At 37.0% G+C, this 27,686-nt stretch overlaps 1 protein-coding gene across 2 annotated transcripts; it reads right to left on the reverse strand.

The window, feature by feature from the left end:
* Positions 1-26,281, reverse strand: dnm2b (dynamin 2b). 2 transcript variants are annotated; one of them, XM_049469412.1, is made up of 22 exons: positions 26,055-26,281; positions 23,785-23,950; positions 21,799-21,872; positions 21,532-21,681; positions 20,370-20,454; positions 20,132-20,250; positions 19,286-19,384; positions 18,301-18,461; positions 16,977-17,119; positions 16,644-16,779; positions 15,966-16,033; positions 12,313-12,451; positions 9,478-9,564; positions 9,042-9,112; positions 8,880-8,928; positions 7,955-8,065; positions 7,734-7,843; positions 6,697-6,808; positions 6,254-6,418; positions 5,589-5,815; positions 4,621-4,854; positions 1-4,326 (listed from the first exon to the last, which is right to left on the reverse strand). In XM_049469412.1, the coding sequence occupies exons 2-22, from the start codon at positions 23,943-23,945 to the stop codon at positions 4,260-4,262; spliced, it is 2,568 nt and encodes an 855-aa protein (XP_049325369.1). In that variant the 5' UTR covers positions 23,946-23,950; positions 26,055-26,281; the 3' UTR covers positions 1-4,259. The 2 variants fall into 2 exon arrangements, with proteins under 2 accessions (XP_049325369.1, XP_022530184.2); XM_022674463.2 differs by lacking the exon at positions 12,313-12,451 and adding an exon at positions 14,250-14,388 and having other exon boundaries at positions 26,055-26,280.
* Positions 26,282-27,686: the final 1,405 nt, after the last annotated feature.

Raw genomic sequence — 27,686 nt, forward strand, 5'->3', positions numbered from 1 at the left:
TTAAATTCCCTTTTTATTCAGTTCTTCGTCCCGTTATTAACGTTTTCCATTATATTTAATTGCATCATTTTTTCTCTCCATGAGAAATAACATAATAAAGCAGGCACTTAAATTCAGAAACACCGTACAGACCATAATAACACCAACAGAAACAGACAGCAATGAAATATAAAAGGAATGACTGTCAAATAATAACCTGAAAACACCACAGGACGTATACTGAGTGTTACTGACTGAGGCGTATCTAATCTGAGGCGTTATAATAATATATATAACGTTACTGTTATTATTATTAAATACAAATATTACAAACTATTAATAATATAATGCTTAGAACTGTAATAATGAAAATTCATAAAATGAGTAATAAAGTAAGTTACTTTTTGCATTTAACGTATAGGCAGCTTTAATCTATTGCATTTGCTTACATGCACTTCATAATCAGATTAATGCAAAACCTTAAAGTTAATCAGTAATCCGATCAACCTGTTTACATTAACTTCATAATCCAATTACGGCAAATCAGATTTTGTCAGTAATCTGATCAATACGTTAAACTCACATAAAAACACATAAACTTGGGTAATCAGATAATGGGAAAACTTAGAGTTTACATGAATTAGACATTAATCAGATTTTTGTTTTGCAACCAGCCAATAAACTATCAAAAAAAAATGTAAAAAGTAAATCCTACACTTTATTCTGCTTTTTTAATATACTGAGATGCAATATGAAATCCCAGAATACTCTGGATAAGAGTGTACATGCACTTTTTCAAAATCTGATTACTGAGCTAAATTCCCCCCAAAAAATAAAACATCTAGCTTTTAATCCAATCTTTATCAGATTACTTCACTATATTTCTGAATAATGAAAAAAAATATCTTCTCTTTATTTGATTTATTCATCAGATTTTTATTTATATTTGTATTAATTGAGTATTCATTGGACTCAGATAATCTGACTTTGCTGTTGAAAATCACTTAAATAATCAGATAACTGCAGAAATCTGATTGCCAAGCTAAAATCCAGCTTTCTTTATTAGATTTTATGACTTTACTCTGATCTAAAAAAACAGGAGTATGTTTTTTTACATGACTTTTTGAATAATTATAACTGCAGAAATCTGATTAAAAAAACTGAAATTCATCTTACTCTGATCTAAGAAATAGCAGTTTACTGTTGACATGACCACTTGAGTAATCAGATGACTGTAGCAATCTGATTCTAAAACTAAAATCCAACTCTTTTTATTAGATTTGTATTTCTAAATCTGATTACAGAGCTAAAATTCATCTCTCTTTATCAGATTTCAAGACTCCAATCTAAGAGATAAAAAGATTGCACTGTTTATATGACTTCACGAATAATCTGCTAAATGCAGAAATCGGATTATGAACAGGTTTTTGAGTGCATGTAAACACACATTTATTTATTTTATAACGGACTTAAGGCAAAAATGTATTTTTAAGTGTCTGATTATTTAAAAAAGCACCAGGATGTAGAATTCAATTTAATAAAGCAGTGGATATTTTGTTGTAGTGAGTTTCAACATTAAGGGATATTTTTAAGGCACTTTTAGAATGAAGTTAGTGTATTATCTAATAATAAAGACTTTTAAAACATTTAAATTCATTCATACATTACCAAAAAAATAATAAACAAAAAATTAAACAAGAAAAGGGAGAAAAAAAACAGAAACAGCGCTATTTCCTGCACAGATCTGATGCACATGATGCGCAAAGTGCGTATAAATATACACCGAAACATCGTCAAAAACCTTTGAGACGAACAATTGAGACCTGTAGAAAATGGAGTGTTAATCAGAAAGTAGTTACGAAATGTAATAAAAAGTACTTTCCAGTTCAGATTATTATTAATTAGTATAAACAGGCACATAGTAGTGGTATACAATAGAAATATAAAGTTTTCGCTACACAATAAGGCACTAATATTAGCAAATATTCAGGAAAATGCATGAATCGCTTTTATAAAGTAGCGTTAATAATCAGAAGCATTATGTTTGATTAAAGAATTTTTTAGAGAAATATTTAAAGAAAATGTTACAGGTTAATTTCCCACCATGATGCAGAAAGAAGTCATAAGGAAATGGATAGAATATAAAACCTTAAAGAGAAAATTCCAGAAATAGTTACTGTAGAACACAAACATAAATACATATAATATATGCAAACGTTTTCGCTCCCCTGTTAAATCACACGTATAACTGATGTTAATAAAGTCACTTTCTGTGCAAAGCAACACTTTCTAAAACACAATTAGTGTTAATTTACTGAATTTAACAGATTATACACTAAGTCATCTAATTAAAACTAAATGTGTGCTGTAGCTTCTTCAGTTTAGTAAATACACTTAAATTTCACTAAAATAAAAAGTCAGATTCTCTTCTTAAAAATACATTTTGTAGTGTGCAAAAAGCTAGCGCAATTAATGCTGGTTTATAAATTGTTGCTTAGTAGTGGTTGTTAAGGTATTTACATGCAGCTGCTACGGTAATAGTTAGATGATAATGTGTCTCTAAGCAGGTCCAAAGGTGTTGCTAGGCCGTTGCTAGGTGTTGCTATTGCATAGCTGCTGGTTGCTAAGGAATTTCCATGCAGTTGCTATGGTAACTATTAGATGCTAAGAGAAGGTTGCTAAGCAGTCCCAAAAGTGTTGGTAGGACGTTGCTAAGTGTCACTATAGTACAGCTGCTGGTTGCTAAAGTGTTGCTACACTGTACCTTTAGGTTGATATGGTGTTTTCATGCATTTGCTAGAGTAATAGTAAGATGCTTATGTGCCAGTAAGCAGTTCCAAAGGTTTTGCTAGTCTGTTGCTACGTGTTGCTATGGTATAGCTGCTGGTTGCTAAAGTGTTGCTATACTGTAGTGGCAGGTTGCTAAGGTATTTCCATGCAGTTGCTAAGGAATTTCCATGCAGTTGCTATGCTAACAGTTAGGCTACAAAGGTAAGGTTGTTAAGTACTTCAAAAGGCCTTGCTAAGCCAATGGTAGGCCATTGCTACGTGTTGCTATGGTATAGCTGCTAGTTACTAAGGTATTTTCATGCAATTTCTATGGTAATAGATGCTAATGTGCCGCTAAGCAGTTCCAAAGGGGTTGCTTGGCTGTTGCTAGGCCACTGCTAGGTGCTGGTATGGTATAGCTGGGATACAGTTAAATGCTAATGTGTCGCTATGGTATTCCCATGCAGTTGCTATGGTATTCCCATGCAGTTGCTATGGTAATAGTTAGATGCTATGGCGTCCTAAAGCAGTTCCAAAGATGCTGCTAGGCCATTTCTTGGGGTTGCTATTGTAGAGCTGCTGGTTGCTAAGATATTTCCATGCAGTCACTATGCTAACAGATGCTAAGGTAAGACCTTAAGGAGTTCTAAAAAGTGCTGCTAGGCCATTTCTAGGTGTCACTATGGTATAGCTGCTGAAAGTTGCTTTGGTAACAGCTAGATGCTAAAGTAGGGTCCTTAAACAGTTCCAAAGGTGTTGCTAAGCCCTTGCTAAGCCTTGTTCCGGTATAGCTGCTGGTTGCTAAGGTATTTCCATGCAGTTGCTATGCTAACAGTTAGATGCTATGGTAAGGTCCTTAAGCAGTTGCTTGGTGTTGCCATGGTATAACTGCTGGCTGCTAAGCCTTTGCTAAGTAGAAAGGGGCTGGTACTATCAAAGTTTTGCTAAGCTTTCGCTGTTGTAAATAAATAAAAAATGAGAAAAAACTGTTTAGTTACTAAAACAAAGGAGCTGCAGCACACTATCTGTGTGTTTTTTAATTCTTTACAATCTGTTAAATTGAGTAAATAGACACTGTGTGTTAAATGTTGAGAAAATGCCATATTTAGTTTCCTGTAGAGGATTTTATCAGTTTGTTAATGTAAATCATTTTTAACATGTTTAAGTTCAGGGAAAGAAAGAAGTTTCTAAACAGAAAAGAGGAAAAAGCTCGTATCTCTTGTGTAGATCTTACTTAAGATGATGGTTGTTTAGTTGAGTTTAGTTGAGGATGTGCCGACAGATGTTTTAAAGCTCTTTGAAGTGGTTTAAAACCAAATCATCAAAAACAACAAAATCTAAACTAATCTGAATTAATTACTGTAATAAATCAAGTTATAACTCAATCTGATGGTGTGTGTGTTTCCCATAGTGTGCTCACACACACACACACACACACACACATTTATACACACCCATACACACACTCAGGTCCCTGTGTATATAGTGTGTTATGGGATGTGTGTGTTACTCTAGTCCAGCAGGGAGGGCTCAGAGGGGCGGATGATGGTGGGACGGTTCGGAGCTGTTGGAGGTCTCCTGTTACAGAAGAGAGAGATACAATCATTCACAAAATATACAATTTTTATATTTTCACACAATTATCTGAAATTTCTCCTACTTACATTTTAAAATTGCTTTTACTTTTATACTTTAAGTAGTTCTGAAACCAGCACTTTTACACTTTTACTTAAATAGTAAAAAGAGTTGATACTTCTTCAACAGAAGTATTTTAAAAAACTCTAGTATCTATACTATTTTCTACAGAGTAATGAATGAGGATACTCTACACCTCGGTCTGCTGGAGGTATGAGGTGGGTGGAGTGGGGGTACCTGGGGATGCCCGGGGGGAGGGACGGGGGAACTCTGGCGGGTCGAGAGGGGATCTGAGGGGGAGGGGCGACGGGCTCCAGGGTCCCGCTGCCATAAGCGTTCACCGGGGACGGGCGAAACGGAACGGGAGGGGCCCCGAACGCAGCGGTGGGATTGGCTGTAGGAGGCCCACGAACCGCAGGAGGACGACCAGGAGGGGGAGCCGATACTGCAGGCTTACGCTGAGCAGGAGGGCTGAGAGAGAGAGAGAGAGATAAACAGGTAAAGACAAAGGTCCAGCTGTTTCAGCAACAACAAAAAAGTCTGATGAACTTTATCTACTTATTTATTTGACCTCTTTTGTTTATTCTTAAAATGCCTTGCGTTTGTCATTTTTTTTTTCTCAAAATACTAAATTTTTTTCTCAAAGTGGTTACGTATGCCTTTTTTCTTGAAATAGTACGACTTCTTTCCTCAAAATGGTATATATGTCTTTTTTTCTCTAAATATTCTGACTTTTTTCTCAAAATACCTTACATTCGTCTTTTTTCTCAAAATAGTAAGACTTATTTCTCAAAATGCCAAATATACATCTTTTTTCTAAATAGTAAGACTTTTTTTCTCAAAATGGTAAATGTACAAATTTTTCTCAAAATATTTCGACTTTTTTCTCAAAATTGTATACATATGACTTTTTTCTCTTTATATTACGAGTTTATTCGCAAAAAAGCCTTACGTACATCTTTTTTCTCAAAATAGTAGGACTTATTGCCTTCCAAAAGTGTCACTAAAAACTGTCATAGAGAAATCCCCTTCTTTTGTTCGATATTTTCTGTTTGTGACAACACTCTTGTTCTATTGCCCAGGTGTGTGTGTGTTTGAGTGTGCGCACGTGAGTGTGTGTACCTGGTTTCTCTCTGCTGCCAGGTGTCATCCACAGGTGGAGGTATAGGTGTGGAAATGGTGGTGGTGAGTGTGTGTGAGTGTACCTGGGTTCTCTCTGCTGCCAGGTGTCGTCTACAGGTGGAGGTATAGGTGTAGAGATGGTGGTGGTGCTGATGTCTCCGATGATGTTGAGGGCCTCTCTGAGGGCGTGGTACATCCTCAGCATCTCGTCCCGGCGCTGGGCCTGATCCGCACTCTCCTCCATCAGACTGTTCTGATCCGCCGACGAGTACAAGTACGCCAGCAGCTCCGAGTGGATAAACTCCTTCGCCTGAGAGATGATAAACAGACACATGGGGAAAAAATGGCAATTCTGAATGAATAGTTGGGATCAATCAGATTTATCTTGATCCATCACAAAAGAGTAATATGAATAATCAAATATTAATCTCACATAGCTAAAATGTAAAAATGGCTGAACCAGCAGCCAATCATGCACAGCATACTCTCAACCGGAAACCACCGTCCCCTTGGAGCATTGTATCGGGCACTGAAGCACTAAGGCATTGACCCAGAACAGAGTCCCAGTCCATTTTTGGGTATACATTCATACATATGGATCATTTAGAGTATACAATTGTGCCTGATCTCCATGTTTTTGGACTGTGTGAACCCACACAGATACAAGGAGAACATGGAAACTCCAACCAGATAGGAACTTGTTTTAGATTAAAATGAAAAAATCTATAATATAGATGATGAGACTTACGCTGTTGATCATGAGGTGCATGATGGTTTTGGGCATGAGGTCGCGGATGCTCTTGTTGACGATGCCGATGTAAGAATCCACCAGGTTGCGGATGGTTTCCACCTGTCTCTCCAGCTGGGGATCCATGGAAAAGGTGTCGGCCGGAGCCCCCTCCTCGTTCTCTGCCTGTAGGAATTACATCAACAACTTGCTGATCACAGCACAGCTTTCTGTTAAAATTCTATTAAAATAAAATATACAAAAAAACATCTATAGATGAAATATAATTGACCAGTCTATGTCTATTGAAACTAGTTTTGGCTGTTTTTTTTTTTCTTGTTTTTTTTCTTCAGTATTTGTTTGAAGCTCATGAATTTTGATAGCAGATCAAGGCCTCTGCATTTATTATATGTACAGTATATTTAATATGGGCTAATTTCTGTCGTTTGACTCTGAACACTCACCTGGTCTTTCTCAGGATACACCCCCGCCCTGAGGAACGAGGCCTTCCAGCTGTCCACATCCTCCTGAGAGTCACACGCCAGCTCAATCTGACGCAGATCCTTATACACATTCCTACACACAAAATAGGTAAGTTATATTTCTTTATTTGACTTTATTCTTTTTACTTTTGTTAGAATGTTAGACGTTTGTTTGGTTGCTTCCTCTATACTGGATAGAAGATAAGATTGAGACGGTTGAGTATGGAGGTTCTACAGGTTCCATATGTATCCTGAAGCACATTTATCCACAGATGTTGCTAAAAGCTGGACTTGTAGATCCTGCTATACACTCATAGGTTGAAGCTGAATTTGAGTTCCAGTTGCACCATAAATGCTGGATTGGTGATAAATCTGGAAAAACCCTTGCTGTGTGTGGGTAAGCATTGTCCTGCTGACAAATGCTGCACTCAGTTGAAAGTTCTGCATGATAAGCAGCAACACATGTATGTGCAGGATATTCTGCACAGATCACTGAACTGTTAGTGTTCCTCGTATCACTACTAGGAGTGAAGGACTGTCGTATGAGATGCTCCTCAGACCATCAATCACAGCAGCAGTTTACCGTGTGAACTCTTCAGTCCACACCTGCAGTTTACAGTGTGAACTCTTCAGTCCACACCTGCAGTTTACAGTGTGAAGTTTTCAGTCCACACCTGCAGTTTACAGTGTGAACTCTTCAGTCCACGTGGATTGAAGCATCACCACTGGGAGCCTCCATGCTCAAGCATCATTCCATCATTGAACCTAAACAGAACCAAAATTTGTCCTAAAGGCGATACGTTTCCAGACTGTAGTAGTCCAGGTTTCTCATTCACAACACCAATGAAAACGAAGGTCCGGACTGCGCCGCTGGTTAGCTACGCCTAGGATTACATCATATAGGCATTACTTGCATTCAGCGGTCTCTCACCAGGAGGTACACTACCCAAAAGTACTAGCTTATAAGAGCCTTTAGTGAGGAAAAGCCTTTTACGCCCTCTTTTGGTAAGACTACTCACCTCTGCTCGGTATTGAAGATGGCAAAGGTGTGTTTAGTGGACATGAAGCCTTTCTCCACATCTCTGATCTTCAGGTTATCCAGGGGCAGCATGTACTTTTTCTCTTTCTCCTGAAACACACACACACACACACACACACACACACACACAAAGTTACACAGTAATAAAAACACAACCTATAGCTGATTAAGCCCCGCCCCCTTTCTGTCTCTCCGTGTTACCTCCTCGTCTTTGTACCAGGACAGAGACTCGGCGGTGAGGACGAACCAATAGTCTTTAGAGCCGCCCTTCATTATACTGATATTAATGGTGAGCCATCCTCTTCTGATCACCTGCAAACACACACACACACACACACACACACACACACACATATATATATATATATATATATATATATATACTTCTGTTATTCAGCTGAACAACAACGCATTCAACTAATTTAATGGTAACACAATACCATACAATGATTAACAGTACGAAAGAATGTCTCAACCAATTATTAATGGTCAATATTAATTACAAAATACCATTATTTAATTTTTGACCGAATTATGTCATTATGAGTTATCTTTTACTATATTCTTAATCTTTAACATATCAATTACTAATGAGCTGCTGAATTATTTAACAATGTTTATTACTGTTGTAAGTAAATAACTGCTGTTCTTTGTGACTCTTATTGTAAAGAATTACCTTTTCAATATATGCAATTGGGAAAAAGGTGGTTAAAAAAAATCTATGAAAACTGTAAAAACTAAATAGAAAAAGTGTTCAGGATTTGGCTATGTTCAGTTTGAACAAACCGTCTGAAAAAGTTTATATACAGGATGTATCAAAATATAAATAAATAAATAAATGTGCAATGCAATATTTTTCCAATAGATGGTGCTCTATTCTCTTTTTTTTGTGAGAAGGTCCGTTTTCCACTAAGCAATTTTTTCTACTTTACTACACTTTATTGAAATGTTTCCCTGCGTGTTTATAATTATTCTTCAGTGTTCAGTTGAAGACTATATAAAAGCTTTTCAAGAACACTTTGTTTACGGTTTTATTATTAATCTTTAATAATAATCTACAATGTAGAAAATAAATTTAATAAATAAATATTTTGAATGACTAATTGTGTGTCTGTGTATGTGTAACCTGGTTGGGCATGGCTCTCTTCTTGGTGACGTTGGCACTCTGCTGGGCACTGATGATAAAACACAGTATGTGTTAGTTTACCTGAACACGGTGCTCAGTTTACACTGATCACAAATGACTGATCGGGCTGATTGGTGATCAATGATCGATGATGTCACTCACTTCGCAAATCCAATAAAGTCCTCATGGTTGGTGTTGATGTAGGACAGCTCAATATCGATCAGCAACATCACCTAAAATCAAACACACACGCACACTTATGGTATGCCAAAAGTCATGGGACAAAATTATGTATAGTAACAAAGTGTTAAGACAACTTAAAATTGGGAACATCTGCCCACACCAGTATATGTGGTGATGTGTTATCTTGTGAGTGATTGAGGTTGAGGTTAAACATTTAATATTTGAATAAATTAACTTTAAGAGCTTAATATGCAAATCTGGCCTTTTTACATATTTTGTTGGAACCCTGCAGAAGACCCCGCCAAGATATCCCACAGCTTATTGCAGCATTCTTAGCTTCTATGGGACATGCCCAAAGTCATGGGATGCGATACTGGTTACTGGTTCCATGAATTTTGGCACGAGTATGTGTTACCTGATCTTTGGTCTTGCTGTCTCTCTCTCGGACGTAAGTTGTCACTATTCTTTCAGTTTCTTCTCTCAGGCGTGGATACGAACCCAGCTGTTACACACACACAAACACACACACACACACACACACACAGCTGCAGTAGTGTAATTAACACATACACAAGCATAAACACACTCTACCTTACGGTTATTATACAAACTAGAATCCAGAATAACCACTTTTGACACATACCCCCCCACACACACACACACCAAACAATAAACAATAAACACACAGGTGTCACACACACACTCAAGGCTGCACAGTGTACCAATCATTCAGATCAATATCTCAAATAAATGCATGACCAATTAATACAATCAATTTATGAAGTGTTAATTACTTTTAAGGTTAAATTAAGTACATTCTTTATTGTATAGTTGTATAGTATTGTATAGTAAACAAAAAAAGTGTTTAACAAACCAGAATACGTTTTATATTTTACACTCTTTAAAGTAGCTCCTCTTGTTTAGATGATCAGTTTTGAACATCTCTGCTGGATTTCCTCAGTCAGTTTTATGAGGTAGAGTCACCTGGAATTCAGGCTTTCAGTTAACAGCTGTGCTGAACTCATCAAGAGGTAATTACTTGAATTTCTTGTCTCTTAATAAAGTGTTTGAGAGCATCAGTTAAAGTAAAGTAGTGAAGAGGTAGAGTTACAGGTATACAGTGAATAGTGAATATTTGAGTAATGTTCTAATCCAGATTATGAGAAGAAACAACTACTCAACTAAGTAAAGAAAAATACATCATCAGTACCACCCCAGGAAAGGAAGTGCAAGAGTTATGTGTTCCTTCATAGTTTGGATCACTTCAATGTTCATTTACTATGTAGGAAAAATAAGTTGAGTCCTGTTCTATTGACTTAAATTAGCTGAGTGCATTAATTGAAAGGAGTGTCTGCAAATATTTGGTCATACACTGTGCATCCCTGCTTTGAACACAAAACATCAAACAAACATCAAAGCCCTGCAGACACACAACACATCACACAGCAGGTGATTCCAGATCAACAGGTGATTAGAGGAGCATGCAGGTGATCACAGTTCAGAGATCAGACTCAGCCATGCAGGGGTTAATGAATAACGTGAGGTTAGAAATAATACTGTGATTATAAGAAAAAGCAAATCGACTTTACTATCTCATTATATCAAAAGTAGCTGATCAGCCAAGAACTCACAAAATTCAGGTTCACACCTGAATGTCTAGACCAGGGTTACATTGTTACACTGTATTCTGTATGTTTAGTTTCAGTTTCACACTGCATTTTAGTGACTGAGCTCACTGACCAACTTTATTGTATCTTGTAGTCATGACCTACGTAGACGACATACTGGTAAATGCCACACCGATTGGTCTGTAGAATACTGTTGTCAATTTGGCAAGTTGCCTTTTTTCCAGGTGTTGGCCGAATTTTAACTCCCTGCCAGAATCTGCATTTTTTAGTATGCAGGATGACCCGCAAAACAATAAGCATATTGAACAGCTTCCCCTCTAAGAATGTTATATTCTTGGCTGATTAATTACCTTTGATAAAAAGGGCAGAACAGTAAGAACAGGATGTTAAATTAAAAAGAAAGTGTGAGAATAGCATTGGGTCACATTCAGGAAGGGAAAAAATAAATGTGAAGTTAAATAAAATAATAATAAATAATATATTTAAAAAACGTATGGTTATAGGGATGGAAAAGACTGATTTTACTGGGGAAGAACAACGGGGGGTGTGAAGTTACCTGATCAGAACAACCAACAAGGGCTGAAGCAAATAAATACATAAATAAAAATATGTAAAATTACTGAAGCATTTGATTGGAGGTGGTTAAATCAATCAGTAGGGGTGGAGGTATTTGATTGGACAGTGGGATTTAAAGGTTTGGATTTAAAAGGGTTTGCTGTGTGAGGGGAGGTGGAAGAATATCTTCCCAACAAGACAGTAGATATCAACACTCACAAAGACAAAAACGATACTTAAAATAATAATAATATTAATAATAATAATAATAATAACAGATCAATACATCTTTATCTATATATCTAGCTTTCTACGAAATACATCACATGAGTGGAGGTTTAGGGGGGGTGTTCTTAATAAATTGGCCAGAAAGTGGAGGTGCTAAAGAAGGTGTTTCTAATAAAGTGGCCAGAAAGTGGAAGGGCTAGAATAGGTGTTCCTAATAAATTGGCAACTGTAGACAGGTGATGTGGAAGCACAAGGCACAACAGGTGTTTCTAATAAAGTGGCCAATCCATGGTAGCACACTATATAGTTAGTCTGTGTTTCAAATAAAGTGGCCACAGTAAGTGGAAGCAAACTGTAGTAAAGTAGGTGTTTCTAATAAAGTGGCCACAGTGATGGAGGTGTTTCCAATAAAGTGGCCACAGAGAGTAGAAGCACAAGGTACAGTAGGGTGTACAGTAAGTGGCCAATGAGCGGAAGCACAAGATATAGTAAGTAGGTGTTTCTAATAAAAAGGCCACAGTGATGAGTGTTTCCAATAAAGTGGTCACAGTGCTTGAAACACAAGATAGTGTTCAGTAGATGTACAGTAGGTGTTTCTAATAAAGTGGCCAATCGGTGAGTGGAAGCACAGGGTACAGTAGGTGTTTGCAATATAGTGGCCACAGTGATGTTTTTTTCTAATAAAGTGGCCAATCATTACGTGAAAGCTCAAGGTAGCGTATGTGTTTCTAATAAAGTGGCCAGTGACTGTGTGAGTCTATATAAGTCTATGTAATCTTGCTGTATCTCTCTCTGTCTCATCCTTTATCTTGTCCGTCTCCTCCTGGTTTCATCGTTACCTTATCTGTACACTTGTGGATGAGGGTGGACAGCTCGGACACCACCAGGTCCACGCATTTCAGACACGGTTCCTTCAGCTTAATGATCTGCTTTTTCACTATAGCCTCAAACGCCAGGTCAGGGGTAAACAAGCCCGTCCTGAGGCGCCGGAAAGTGGGCGGGGCAAAGGGGAGGATTGGGAGGAGTGTTGGGATTGGTCAGGTTGGGGATGGAATAACAGAAATGAAAATAAAATAAAAATAAAGATAAGTAGATAAAGATAGAATAGAAAGAAGAAAGAGAAAGATAAAGAGAGAAAGAGCACAGGTTTTAGTTCACTATAATCATCGTTTCCTGTTGGACAAACTCCAGGTTTCTCAAAGTTTCACCAAGCTGGATCTATCAATCACTACCAGAACCTATCAATCACCATCTGATCGGGACACTCAATAACTCAATCAATAGGTATCAAAAAAAGGTGGAATTTGGAATTAATACAAAATTATTCAAGAGAGCATTAAATTGATTCCTCTGTTGCCCTATAAAAAGGATCTCAGAGGTTACTTTTGGGTAGTGTACCTCCTGGTGAGAGACTGTTGGCTGGAAGACATGCCTCAATGATAAAATCTATTGATATATCAAAGTATCACAATATTTTAATTTGCAGAACTGTATCGAATTCCAACAATACTGTAAGTATTGATATTTAATTATTAAAGATTGGTGTCAGAAGTGGTTCATTTTGTGTTGTGACTAAACTCTTCTTTTATTCAGATTTTATACTAAGGCTGCAACTAACGATTATTTTGGTAGTTGACTAATCAGATGATTATTTTTTTGATTATTCGATTAGTCAACGATTATTTCTGAAATGTCCTCCATCTCTAAAAACAACTGAAACAGCTGATCATGAGATTTAAAAGGCATTTACATGTCTGGATGTAGTTTAAATGTCGAGAGTACTGATATTTAGTGATTAAATATGCAATCTGTTGTGTTTGGAGACACCAAGTATGGCAATGAAATTTATAGTCGACAAATTTAAATAATTGGCACTGTCGATTATATCGACAAATCATTGCAGCCCTATTTTAGACTATACACAATTTGAAACAATTTATCAAGATATACTGAATCATAGTCCCTGTATCTTGATGCGTATTGTTTTGATTGCATACGTTTTTGCCAATACACAGAACCAATCAATGGCAGTGCGTGACTCAATTGCCCCGGATGGATGGATGGATGGGATCGTTTATTTATCCTGAAGGAAATTTAGGCAAGGATTCCCCAGCAAGGTCTCCACCACACAGCTGGGATGCAACTTCAGCTTCTACGAGTGCAAAGCAGGATCTACAGGCCCAGCTGTAGCACCATCTTTAAGAAAATGTACGTACAGTTGGCGAAATGAGAGAAACCAGAAGCTTGTCTTTAGTTAAGTCCTATAAACTGGCCTTGTCTGCATGCTGTGGTCACTCAGGGGTTGAACCCAGCATGCTTGCTTCATAACATGGCAATACTTTGCAGGGTAAAGGGTGTTATCTGTTCAGCTATATTTATATAGCTATATATTTATATAGCTATCTTCTATATTTAAAAACCCTTGCAGTTAATGTATACTTCTGTGTCAAATCTATGTCATAGCCTCCAAAAAACGTGATTACGCATCACGGTGACCCAGCTGCATTACAACTGCACAAGTGTAAATGCTCACAACAACGTAGGTCACTTTCCCAGGCTACACTGTAGACTCTACTGTAGAGTAAAAAACTGGGCGCAAGTAAGTAAAAGTCTTCAGATCCATTAAATACAAATTCCACCACGGTCATTATCCCCTAAACCCCGGCCTCTCAGATCCTCACACAGGCTGAACAGACCACGCCCCTTTCCCCTGCCTGTTCTGCAGCCCGCCACAGTGCCCCCTCTGGTCAGGAGGAGTCACCCGGTCATGCAGTACCTTATTGGTGCACTGCCTCACTGTGTTGATGAGCTCCTGGATGACCAGGTCAATGCATTTCAGACACGGCTCCTTCAGCTTAATTATCTGCTTTTTAACTATAGCCTCAAACGCCAGGTCAGGGGTAAACAAGCCCGTCCTGAACGACACAAACAGAGGCCACGCAAAATATAACACACACACACATACGCACACATATATAGATTCATATACATACATCAGAGACATAGACAAACAATAATTAAGGCAAACATTCTTAGAAATACAGGTTATTTAAAGCTTAATATATGACAGTAGGGATGCACAACCTACAAATAAAAAAACAACATGTGCAATAATGCTGTAGGTTATCAGAATATCCATGTAAAACATTACATTACATTAAGATTGAACCCCAGCTCTACCCTACTGTTCCACAGCTGTACCTTGATGGTGCATCAGATCTTTAAAAGGTTATCACTACAATCAGAGGCTCTTTTACAGAATCGCTTAATATATCTCCTGAAAAAACTGTATTTTTAGGAGTCTAGGTACAATTGATCAAGAATTAAGACAAAGTTTAGGCAGACAAAAAGATGATCCGGAGAACGGGGAATTATCCAAGTGCTGGAATAAACAACACACATAACAAAACAAGAATTAAGGATTTATGAAGATATCTGGGTCAAATCCATCAGAAACCATCCAAACCCTTCACAGATCTGCTTCATATATCTGAGATATAATGGGACTGCTCCTCACAGCCAGTAAACACTGTATTAAAGGCCTAGTTCACTTCTTCTATCATGTCTGGACACGTTTCCCCCTCCACCTCTCCCACTGTCTGGAGCTCACTCTGAGCATAACATCCTAGCTTAACAAGTGTATGCCACACTGTTTTTAAAAAGTGTCGCTATAAAATCTGAGCATAGAACACACAGAATTATAAGAGCCATTCCAAAGTAGGACTGAGCAATGTTAATTAAAAAAATATTTTAGCATTCTGCTTAAGAGATACAATACAGTATAAATAAATGTTTAATATAAGTATCAATATTTATTAACAGCACCAAAACACAGCATACTGTATATTTAACCGTTTAATGTTTTATTGTTTATCTAAGTATATAAACTCATCAGGCATTACATTGTGAGCACCTTCTTGTTTCAAGAAGACACTTTGTAGTTTTATGGTACATGTTGTATAATATGTTGTGATGGTACAGTGAGTGGATCAGATACTGCAGTGCTGCTGTTAAAGTTGTTAAACACAATCGGTGTTTTGTGGTTTGTAGATTTAATATTTCATCTTCAAATAATAGAAATTCTGCCACAGTTTTAAACAAATAATTTGAAATGCACCTTTATCACGTTGCAGATACCCTTTAAAAACATTTAATGTGTAACTACATCTTCTTGAAGAAGCCGTTGACCTGTTTTTAAGGTAAGAATGACTCTGGCTACAGATCTAGCTACAACTAGATCTAAAAGCAATCTCATAAAAGGTGTTTCAAGCACAATTACATTATTTCCAGAAAGTATGAAGCAGATCTGAAAGAGTCAGTCAGGGAAGGTTTCTGGAATGTGGTGATTTAAGGTGGATTTAAGGTGGAAAGCTGAAATTTAAGCCTGGTTAGTTTGTGACAGAGTGAATATATAGGTGTAATCTGGGTCTGGCGGCATCCTGTAAGGTAAATCAGTGTGTTAGGCAATGTATAAGTGTGTGTGTGTACTTGCCTCACACCGTGAATGTTCTTAATGGCGTAACTGATCTCTCTCCTCAGCTCCTTCTCATCAAACTCCATCTACAACACAAACAAACCACCATGTTCAGATCCAGTACATAATTTAAACAAGTTTATGAACTTGTCTTCAGGTCATAATGTCTTGATTTGGGACTACAATGACTACTTCCAAAATTTTCAATTGAATAAAAAAAAAAAAAGGATAATTTCTCATAATTGATTTCCAAATGCATTTACTATAAACTGTTTTAATACTACAGAAAAGGATGATTTAAAATAAACTGTGAGATTAAAAGGTAAACAAACAAATAATAGAGAACGAAATATACAATTATATCATTAACGTCAATGATTTTATACATTTTAGTAATTATTTAATAATAAATCTGGTAATATTACACTCAGGTTGTTTTACCTCCATCACTATTTTAGTCCAGTTAAAACAGGCTCTGGTTGGTTTGCACGCTTGGTGTGGTTCATTTGGGTAGGTGTGAAATCAGTAAACGGGTTCAACAAGACCAAAGCTTTTAAACAGTGTTTTTAATGGGACGTGCAGCAAACATGTACAGGTAGTAAACAGTCATACAGCTGCAAGCAGTGAACGCTGCGCATACTGCACAAGTACACAGCAAGGAGCTGCAGAGACAGTGTTACCACAGGTGTTTATTACCTTGACGAGCTCGAAGGGGAAGCGCTCGTGGAAGATCCGGTTGATTCGAGCTCCGCCGGACAGTTCCAGAGTGTCCACCTGATCTCCTGATCCCTCAATACGCTTCTCAAAATCCACCCCGAACTGCTGCACCATCCTATACACACACACACCAGAAAAAACAATCATTGACTAATGAAAACTTAGTAAATAGTCATTTTTAATGAATTGGACAATTTGTCTTAATTGCAATCCTTTATATTTAACATTGTGTGTGTAGTGTGTGTGTGTGTGTGTGTGTAGTGTGTGTGTGTGTGTGTGTGTGTGTGTGTGTGTGTGAGAGTGTGCACTGACTGCAGCAGGGCTTTAGTTTTGCGAGTCGGGTCGTCTGGTTTGAAGTTCTTGTACTCCTCCACCTCCTTCTCCAGGGAGAGCAGCTGACTCTGCAGTTTGGAGCGCAGCCCGGGCAGCGTGTCCCTGATGTGATTGGTCAGTTGCTGAAGAAAAGATTTAGAAGTTTTAGCTCTACATTCTTCGTTTAAACAACCAGACTTCTACACTGCTACAGGGTACCTGCAGACAGTGAACATTAATTTTAAGACTTTTAAAGCCACTTAAAAAACAAAATTAAGGACATTTTTACAATAAAAAAATGATAAAATGTTCAAAACATTCATAACTTTACAATAAGTGTGCAATTCCTGGCAAACATTAATGAAAAGTTTGGCACAAACACTAAAAAGTAAAGTAGGATCCAGTGCTAAACTTCCTCTATTATTTATGGCTCTGAGGAGGTGCTATAACCCCAGTTTAGCACTGGATCCTACTTCCCTTTTTTGTGCCAAAACGGAGTTATAGCGCCTCCTCAGAGCCATAAATAACAGGGGTGTGAATGCCTGGGCATCTTATCTAATCTATATTTCAATAAAAATATCCATATTTGGCACAGAAACAGTAAAATATCTTAATATTGATACTTTCTCAGACCCCAATTGAATAATGTGCTGGTTCTGTTTAGTTCAGTCTGCTGTAAATTCAGCAAAATATCTTGTGTGAAAAAAAAAAAAAAAAAAAACTGTGTCTGCAGATACCCTGCTACAAGAAAGATGTTGTTGTTGTTGTTTTATTTGTTTTATTAGCTGCTATTGCAATATCAGCTAATATTCCTGACATATCATACCTGACTTATCTTCCATCAGACATAACAAATAACAAACAAATGTCATAATCATCATACGCATGAATAAATAACTAAGGAAATTACAATATATAGGTATGTAGTTGCGTACAAGATGTGTACAAAAAGAAAAGAGACAGAAAATTTAATGAAATGTATTTAGACAATGGATCATCTACTCTCCTTATCTTATAGGTAATCTTTTTTTATTTACTGTCTTTTTTTTTTGTTTTACAAAATTGATTTACTATCAATTTTGGGTAGTGGAGCAGACGCAGCAGGTGTTCTTAAACCCCTTATTATCTCAAGTGATCTTTTTTTTATTATAAGGCTTACTATTACTATAAGGTTTTTCCAGGGCAGTAGTACTTATATTGGTACTCAGACTGCTTCTAGTTTGAACTGAGAATCAGGTTGTGAAACAGTGATTTAGAAAAGTGTGTGTGTGTATACCTGGTTTCTCCTTGCGTGGGGAGTGTGTGTGTGTGTGTGTGTGTGTACCTGGTTGAGTGTTTTCTGCAGGTGAGGCGTCCCCATGCGTTCTGCTATGTGTCTGTAAGCAGGATGGGACAGGAAGAACTTCCTCTCGGCCGCCAGAGCGACTCGGATATCCTTCCTCCCGTCAATGTCCTTCTGACTGCGGTTCACCACGCCAATGTAGCCTTCACACACACACACAGACACAGACACAGACACAGACACACACAGACACACACAGACACACACAGACACACACAGACACACACAGACACACACAGACACACACACACACACACACACACATATTACACACACAGACACACACACTCAATGGTGGACATTTAGACATTAGCCCTATCCGGACAGGATTAGTTTCTCAGGGGGCTCTGGGTAATTTTCTCTTTTATGTTTTTTTTTATCCTCTGTGATTTTATTCCCGTCCAGAACGATCATGTAGGTTTTATTTCTCAGACGTTCTCTGAGAAAATTACAGGCTGAATTATCTACTGTTTTTCTCTGAACTCCGTGCTCCTCCGGTAATTTTAGTCCCGTCCGGACGCACATCTCTGAGTTTCGTCTCCTCGCCTTTAATAAAATAGATATTTGTCCACTGCCGCGCACCGTAATTACCTCTTGGACGCGCCACGGTTTCCACGGAGATCCACGTAAAAAACACAACAGTGAGTGGAAATGGAGGAGCTACTGAACACTGTGATGTCATGTGACCGAGAAAAAAAGCCTAAAAACTCACTGGTCCTCCTGTTTTTACAATTGCAGTTTGGATGCAGGAGTTTATCGCTGAGTAAAAGTGTGAAATAATGTGAAGTAATCCCGTCCGGATAGGGCTATTAGCTTCATATAGGAAACTAAAACACCTCAGGGAACTATCTGACTGCTTACATTTACCTTAGTATCTGAATTAGCATCTACATTAGAAATAAACTATGTGTATTTATAAAAATATATAATGTGTGAGTGTGTGTGTGTGTGTGTGTGTGAGAGAGACCTCTGCGAAGCGGCAGTAGTTTATTCTCGAGGATATCTCTGGCATCAGTTCCTTCATCCATCAGGTCCAGTTTGGTGATCACACCGATGGTCCTCAGACCTGCAGATCAATACAGTATCAATATCATCCTGCATCAAACAGTTTATCATATTACCATCACTGGACATGAAACAACAGAAACCAGTGCACAGTACGTCTGATCTAAATCCACCTGTATTCTGGAATAGTATATAGAATTTCTTATTTAATATTCAATGGCTTTTGTTTGGTAATTTTATTAATTTCCTAAAGGGAAATAGGGAATGTGTGTAATTTGGGACGGGGCCGACAGAGTCAGGTTTAACGTACTGACAAACCCAGTAATAAGATTCTTTTTGTTGCACCTTCTCTCACTTTTTGGACAATTGCTTTTTAAACCATTTCTTAAAATCAGGCCCTTTTTAGCGGCCCACCTGCAGAGCAGCCCACCGGGAATTGTCCTGGACATTCCTAAGACCAGTCCAAGCGTGGACACCACCCACAGGATGCTGCCAACAGAACGATGCCCACAGAACGCCACCCACAAGACCCTGACCAAACGATGCTGGCTGCAAGACACCGCCCACAGGACAACAACCACTGAACACGATACACAGAATGCTGTCCATAACACACAGCCCACAGGACATGGTCTAGAGCATGCTGCCCACAGGACACTCTTTTTGGACTATTCTCAGTGTGGCAGTGACAGTAAGTTGAGTTTAAAAACTCCAGCAGTACTGCTGTATCTGGTCCACTCACTGTACCAGCTCAACACACACTAACACCTCATACACCACCACCATATTTATATGTGTGTAATATTACCCTGTGGGTCGACCTCCTTGGAGATTTTCAGAGCGTCAGAGTTGGCCAGGTCAGTGTTGGCTGGAGTTACAGCCAGAATCAGACAACTCTCCTTAGTGATGAACTGCAGCAGCATGTCCCTGAACACACACAAACAGAAAAAAAGCATAAAATATAAAACCTGTATTTTCTAAACTAATTATCTCACAGCCCTGTTTGAATCAACCAATCACAAAAGAGAGAGCAGCTGTAGATTTACCTGATCTGGAACTCGATATCATGGGGCTGATCTCCCACCGCCACCTTCGTCATACCGGGCAGATCAATCAGCGTCAGATTCAGCACTGAGAGAAAGAGAGAGATCGGAACATAATAAATATAATATACAGTTTAATGTTCCTACATAGTAAATGAATAGTGAAGTGATCTATCAGATTATGAAGGAACACATAATGAATCATGTAGTAACTTAAAAACTGGGGAGCTTAAACTTATCTGGGGAGCTGTTAACTTGCAGTTTATGATAAACTTATCCTGTACAAAAGAGGAAACTCTCGCTCTTCCATCCTTGGAGTGGTCCTGTCCTGATGAGTGCCAGTTCCATCAATATAACGTTTTTGCACTTGAGGATACGCGTGTGCCATATCGTATCGTACGCAATAATATCATCAATATGTTTAAATATGGTGAACGATATTAAACCCTGAAATATGGTGTCATATCACCCACCCCTAATTATCACACCAAGGTTCTACTTTTTTACTGTTTTTATCAAAAGAAACATTCACACTGTTCTCATTTCCCATTATATATCTACTAGAGACAGATTATATCTGTCCAGTATCGTTTATTTTACTTTAATCCTGAACATATGGAGATATTTGGAGTGCATTATTATTAGTAGTAACATGACATTTTGGATCATTGACTTCTGTTACAAATCTGATAAAATTCTTGTATTTTTTAATATATTAGTTATTAGGGGTGTGACATATCATATCGTATTGTATGCAACAATACAATTAAATTTTCATTTTGTTGCAGTAATTTATTCTTGAAATATATATTTTAATATTATAACTTTAACTTTACAACTGATGCTCTCAAACACATTAAGAGACAAGAAATTCAAGTAATTAACTCTTGAGTTCAGCACAGCTGTTAACTGAAAGACTGAATTCCAGGTGACTGAGAAAATCCAGCAGAGATGTTCAAAACTGATCATCTAAACAACTGGAGCTACTTTGAAGAATGTAAAATATAAAACATACTCTGGTTTATTTAACACTTTTTGTGTTTACTAATTAATTCCATATGTTTTTCTTTATAGTTTGGATGAGTTTAGTAGTAATCTATAGTGCAGATTATTTTAAATAATGAAAAAACACTGAATTTAAGATGTATATCAGTGTAAGCTTTACCGTGAGGGGAGTAGACCCGTAAATTGATGGGAATGGGGGAGATTCCTTTATTAGATCCTGTTATTCGGTCTGTTTCAGCCTCAATCTCCATCCGCACCTCATCAAAATCCACAAACTTCTTCCCTTTACAGTGTAGAAACTCTGCATACTCTACATATATAAACACAAAACAGTCATAAAACAGTTATGTTAATTATATTATTATATTAATTCAGTAATAACACTGTAAATGTAGGTATTGTGATATTATAGATTGTAGATCTGTACCTGCGTTGCTGTTGACCAGCTGGAGGATGAGGGGTCTGCGAGTGACAATTCCTGAACCACGGGGCAGAAAATCCCTAAAACAGAATAAAATATATTAATATTAGATATGTTATATTAATCTTCACTGTTCATTTACTATGCAGGAAAAAATACAAAACAAAGTCATTAACTGAGATTATGTGTTCAAACGTTTTACTGGTACTATATATTAAGGTCATGTCCATATAATGCACACTACAATAAGCATATAGTAAAAGGACAGTAGCAGGAAGAGGAAATGAAACCAGTATGAATTGCTTTTTCAGCGTTTTTAACACCCCTGGAGTTCTTCCCTTCCTGTTCGGGAAGCTACAATTTTCAAGAAACAGTGTAGAAATCACAGCCAACACAGTTACAGTAAAGCTAACAAACAATAGCTAACAGGTAATAGATGCTAATATACTCCAATTAGCATGATGCTAACTCAAAGCCACAATTAGATCGATAGTGTTGTTTCTTTATAATATTTAAACATTACATTTTTGCTCATTCATTGTTTTGTATGAAATTAAGGGTATTAATAGAGTTTATTCTATTGTTGGAGTATTTTTCGCACCATACGGTGCATTTAAAATCCATAAATCTTTCCAAAAATCATGAGAGCTACTTATAATCCGGTGCTCCTTATGTATGAATTCTATCAGTCAGGTATTAAGGAGCAGTAAAGACACTCCACTGAAGTACAGAGTTATACAGGAGTTTCAGTTTAGTTCTCCAGCACTGAGACTGGAGCAGTATTAGCATTAGCTGCTAACCACGGTAAGCGCTAGCTCTTTCACCGTTCAGAGGAGAGTATTATCGGACTGTAGCATACTGCTAACCCCGGGTAACACTGCTGGAGCAGCATTAACATTGCCCGCTAACTGGGCTTAGTGCTAGCTCTTTTGCGGTTCAGAGGTGAGTATATCAGACTGTAGCCTGCGTGTTTAGCCGCTAATGCTGCTCCACCCAGCCTTTGAACATCTAAGCTTACTGTAAATAACAGAAGCGCTTTACTCACCCAAATAAACCGTTTTTAGAAGAGAAATCTGTGTATATTAACATTCAGCGCTTGTTTAACTTTAAAATATATATATTTTTTTTAAGAATTACAGTTTTGTTTACTTAGCTTAGCTTTAGGCAAGACCTGCTGAATTTAGAAGGAAAACATGGCGACACCCCTGTTTCTTACTAGTGTTCCATAATGTGCCTTATAAGCTGGTGTGACTTATGGTGCAAAAAATGCAGTAACTGTCTCTACTGTCCAAAGAAGACTATCTACTATATTCTGGACTCACACATCAGCGAGGATTTGATTGAATTCAGCCAAAAAAGTTCAGATTAATTAGGTCAGGATGTTGGATGATGATGATAACCACCTTATCCACCTCATCCATCATTCCAGAGAACCCAGTTCTTTCACTGCTCCACAGCTCAATACTGCAGGTTTATACCCCTCTATAGCCCACGCCTGGCATTAGCATTAGCATGGTGCTAATAGTATCATATTTATTCATCTGCTCCTCCAGAGAGTTCTATTCTATTGGCAATACTTCTCTACTACAGGGACTAAACAAGCGCACAGTATACCTCTAATCCAGTTGGTTGTAAAGAGCAATAAACACAATGTGGAAACTACAGCTTAGCTGCAATGTAACTGCTGCAATATACTATAGGTGTTCTAATCCAGAGTATTAGCGTTAGCTTTGCTTTAGGTACTGTTTACCTGCTCTCCTTCAGTACATTTTGCAAGAACATGAATCCTGCAGCTTGATTTAGAGTGTGTCAGTGTGTCTTTGCTATCGTAAAGACGGGAAAAGCAATAGCGATACTCCAAAGATTCACCTGAACACACCTCATTTCCAGACCACCACGCCCATCAGTGTAGATATATTCAGAAACACTGCTGCTATTTAAACCAGGCACTTTGAATGTTTATGAATATAATATATACATCCTGTATTTTACCTTCCAACGAAGTTCTCCAGTACGGAGCTCTTGCCGGCACTCTGGCCGCCCACCACGGCGATCTGGGGCAGGTCCAGGTTACAGCTCTGCCCGATGGAGCTGAAAGCGTCCTGCAGCTTATTGATTAAAGGGATGAGGTCCTCCATACCCCGGTTCCCCATGACTGCTGGAGGACGAGGAACACAGACATGTAAATAAAATAGAAGTAGAACCACCAAAAAAAAAAAAGCATAAAATAATACTATATAAACAATAAAAATGAAATAATGTTATATTTTAATTCACAATTTTAAATCTTAATTTAAAATAAAGACTTAACTAGCATACATTTAATAAAATAGTTCAAATCCAACATCTTAATAATTCTAATAAAAGTAAAATGATGCATGGAAGAAAAAATATATCTACTTCTGTTATTAACACATCCCCTGTAAAGGTAATTTTTTTTAATGTTTAAATTTCTGTAATTTTTAAATCTAAATACCTTTGTGTCCATTAATTATCTATACTGAGAAAGGGTTGTATCAGTGTTGTGTGTTTGTATTTAGTATTAAATCTACAGTAGAGTGCAGTTTATCAGTGTTGAGTGTTTGTATTCAGTGTTTTAAATCATTGTACTGAACTTCCTCTGTGATTATTATTCCCTGCAGCGTATCTCAGTTCCTGGAATCCTCTGTAGAGTTATTACAGGACAGAGTGTAAAATAACTGAACTGAATTAATACTGTGAATTCTTTCTGCGAAAGTGTTTCTGTCTAGTTAATGTTTACAGTAATTATAATGGCTAAGGTGCCCTTTCTCCTTCACGTTTATTTATTTATTTATAAGTATAAAATGGTTGTACACAAATTAATTTAGAGTGGGTTTTGAGTAAAGCTTATAGCGACAGATTTGTTCACAGTAATGAAAGAGAACACTATACAACGTTTATAGATATTTTGTCTGTCAGTCTATAACCGTATCTGTTTGTGTCTTTCCATTTACCTTCTTTTTCATCCATCCATTTATTTATTTACATATCTGTCTCTTCACTTACCTCTTTATCTATGTATCAATCTAACTATGTATCTGTCTATTATTCTACATATCTGTCTTTGTTGATGTATGGACGTCTGTACCTAAAAAAATCTGAAAAGTATATTTGACACAATATAATTCAGACACTGATTTAAGAACATAACATATTTTCACTACAGATCGATTTTGTACCACCAAAAATCTGAAAAATGTATTTGCCAATTTATGCAACGCCCTGTAAGGAGTGCAATGCTGTAAATATTTTAAATTTAAACTTTGAAATATTAGAAACATGTTCAAAAAATCATAGCACCATTACTGAAACTATTTTTACCCCGACATACAGAATCATATACAATTATTACAGTAATTATATACGAACATATTATACAGCTCTGGAAAAAAAATAAGAGAGCACTTAAAAATGATGAGTTTCTTTGATTTTACCAAATTAAAAACCTCTGGAATATAATCAAGAGGAAGATGGATGATCACAAACCATCAAACCACCAAACTGAACTGCTTGAATTTTTGCACCAGGAGTAAAGCAGCATAAAGTTATCCAAAAGCAGTGTGTAAGACTGGTGGAGGAGAACATGATGCCAAGAAACATGAAAAACTGAGATAAAAAAACAGGGTTATTCCACCAAATATTGATTATTTCTGAACTTTTAAATCTTTATGAATATAAACTTGTTTTCTTTGCATTATTTAAGGTCTGAACGTTCCCCATCTTTCTCATTTTCTGTAAATAAATGCTCTAAATGACAATATTTTATGTGGAATTTGGGAGAAATGTTGTCTGTAGTTTATAGAATAAAACAACAATGTTCATTTTACTCAAACATAAACCTATAAATAGCAAAATCAGATTTTTTTTCCAGAGCTGTATATTATATTAACACATTTTAATTATGGTCCAGCCCTACTGTTACTCCTGTCATAGTGCCAGCAGCATGCAGAATCTCCTTTAATTGTTTATTTGAGAGAGAATATCAGTTTACTGTGGTGAAATAAATATAAAATAGCTGAAACACTGTAAATAAATAAAGAGTGTACTCTGTTCTACTGATCACTGATCTGTCTATGACACGTATATGAGCGATTTAGAACAGCGTTAATTGTATTAAACACAGTGTAAACTGTGTAAAGCGACAGTAAATGATTATTAAAGCTGTGTAAAAGTTATTAAACAGTGTTAAAAGCGCTGTAAATGGGTTTATATATGAGTATCATTGTTTAAATCAGACCGACCTGTGAGTAATGAAGAGTCTCAGAGCCGCTGTGTGTAACTCCAGGCACTTAACACGCTAAATAACGCGATAAATCACCGAGATAACCGCAAAGAAACCATGTACCGGAGTTTATCTGCAGTTTAAAGTTTATAATCGGGTAAATAAAACAGAATTAAAGCTGAAATAAAGCAAAATCCGCACTGTAATTCCGCTCCGCCGCTGATTAACGGAATAATAAAAAACACTAACTTCTCCTATCCGGTCAGCAGACCCACACCAAACTCACACAAGCCCCGCCCCCTCAGCCAAACACGCTCAGCTATTGGCTACTACAAACGTCTGTCACAGAATTCTGCATTCTGAATGGAGGAGAGTTTTATTGCGTGGACTTTGATTGGGCTTGCCTTTAATATAGAACCGGAAGTTTGAATCACCCAGCTGTTGATTTTTAGTGGGAAAAAAAGTATAAAAATAAGAGAAATTGATTAAATATAATAAAATAACATATTTATACATATATTTAATAGAAAACATTTAAAATTATCAAAATATTTAGTTTTTATTATTTTTTTGTTTGTTTATTTTTTGGTGCATATTTGTTTTCAGTTATAAGAGTCCTTTCAATGGATCATTTTTATATTTGCTGAAGAAAAAAAAACAATAGTTTTCCCTGCTTTAAGCCAACTTTTATCTCATGTTGAAATATTAATAAAAAAATAAACAAGAAACAGTAATTTTTCATGATTGCCTTTTTATGTAACTGCATACAATTTGAGGCAAACAATAAAAATACTGTTTTAGTACGAGTACATGACAACAAACTTGCCACTAATATATGTCTAATAATAATTTAAAAAAAACAATGAAAAACAATGTAATTATCATAGTCATATTTATTTTTATCACATTTTTGTAAAGAAAGTAATGTGTAATAAATGGTGGCTATTTATTTATTACACACTACTTTCTTTACAGTAAGTAATAAAAAATATTTTTATTTAAATGAAAATAAAACTTTATTTATTATCCAACCCCAGCAACAAAACAAGACATATCTAGCATAAAGTAACAAATGTTAGAGCTTCAGCTTTTTATAAATTTATTTATTTATAAATATATTCATACAGTTAATGCCTTGGCTGTATCTCCAGCATCGGCTCACCAGCCAATCAGCACACAGTAGCAGTAATGCTAGCTCCTGCACTGCATAAAATCTGTTTTCTGTAGAAAAATATGAAGATACAGGTAATATTATGTGCGTTTTTAGCTAAACAAGGTATTATACTTTCTAAATATAAAGTAAAATCCTGGAAAAGTGTTCAGACACTACTTTTAATTAAAGTTTTTAGCCGTTTAGCTGTATTCACCCCCATGCACTGGGGTCTCCGTCGCGCGCTCCCTCTAGCGGCTCGAGACCTTTACTGCGCAGCCGCAGCTGCTTAGACAAAAGCGCGGGAGTTCAGTTCTGAGGTAAAACTGTTAGTTAGCAGGCTAACCCGTTTATATCCATACGGACGCTTCGCTTCGGGGTTTTCTGAGTTAATTTGTTATTTAGCAGGATATTTTGACCTTAGAACCGGTTTATACCCCGCACTTCGGAATTTTCTGAGTTAAAACTGTTATTTAGGAGGTTAATTTTACCGCAGAACCC

This window comes from Astyanax mexicanus, chromosome 21 (genome assembly GCF_023375975.1).
Source record: "Astyanax mexicanus isolate ESR-SI-001 chromosome 21, AstMex3_surface, whole genome shotgun sequence".
Classification (NCBI taxonomy): domain Eukaryota; kingdom Metazoa; phylum Chordata; class Actinopteri; order Characiformes; family Acestrorhamphidae; genus Astyanax; species Astyanax mexicanus.

Excerpts from the sequence above, each read along its gene's own strand:
- dnm2b (XM_049469412.1), bottom strand. The coding sequence starts at position 23,945 with ATGGGGAACCGGGGTATGGAGGACCTCATCCCTTTAATCAATAAGCTG. Across the intron at positions 19,385-20,131 it reads CAAGGAGGTCGACCCACAGG|GTCTGAGGACCATCGGTGTG; the intron begins GTAATATTACAC and ends ATTGATCTGCAG. Across the intron at positions 17,120-18,300 it reads TGCAGAAAACACTCAACCAG|CAACTGACCAATCACATCAG; the intron begins GTACACACACAC and ends TCTTTTCTTCAG.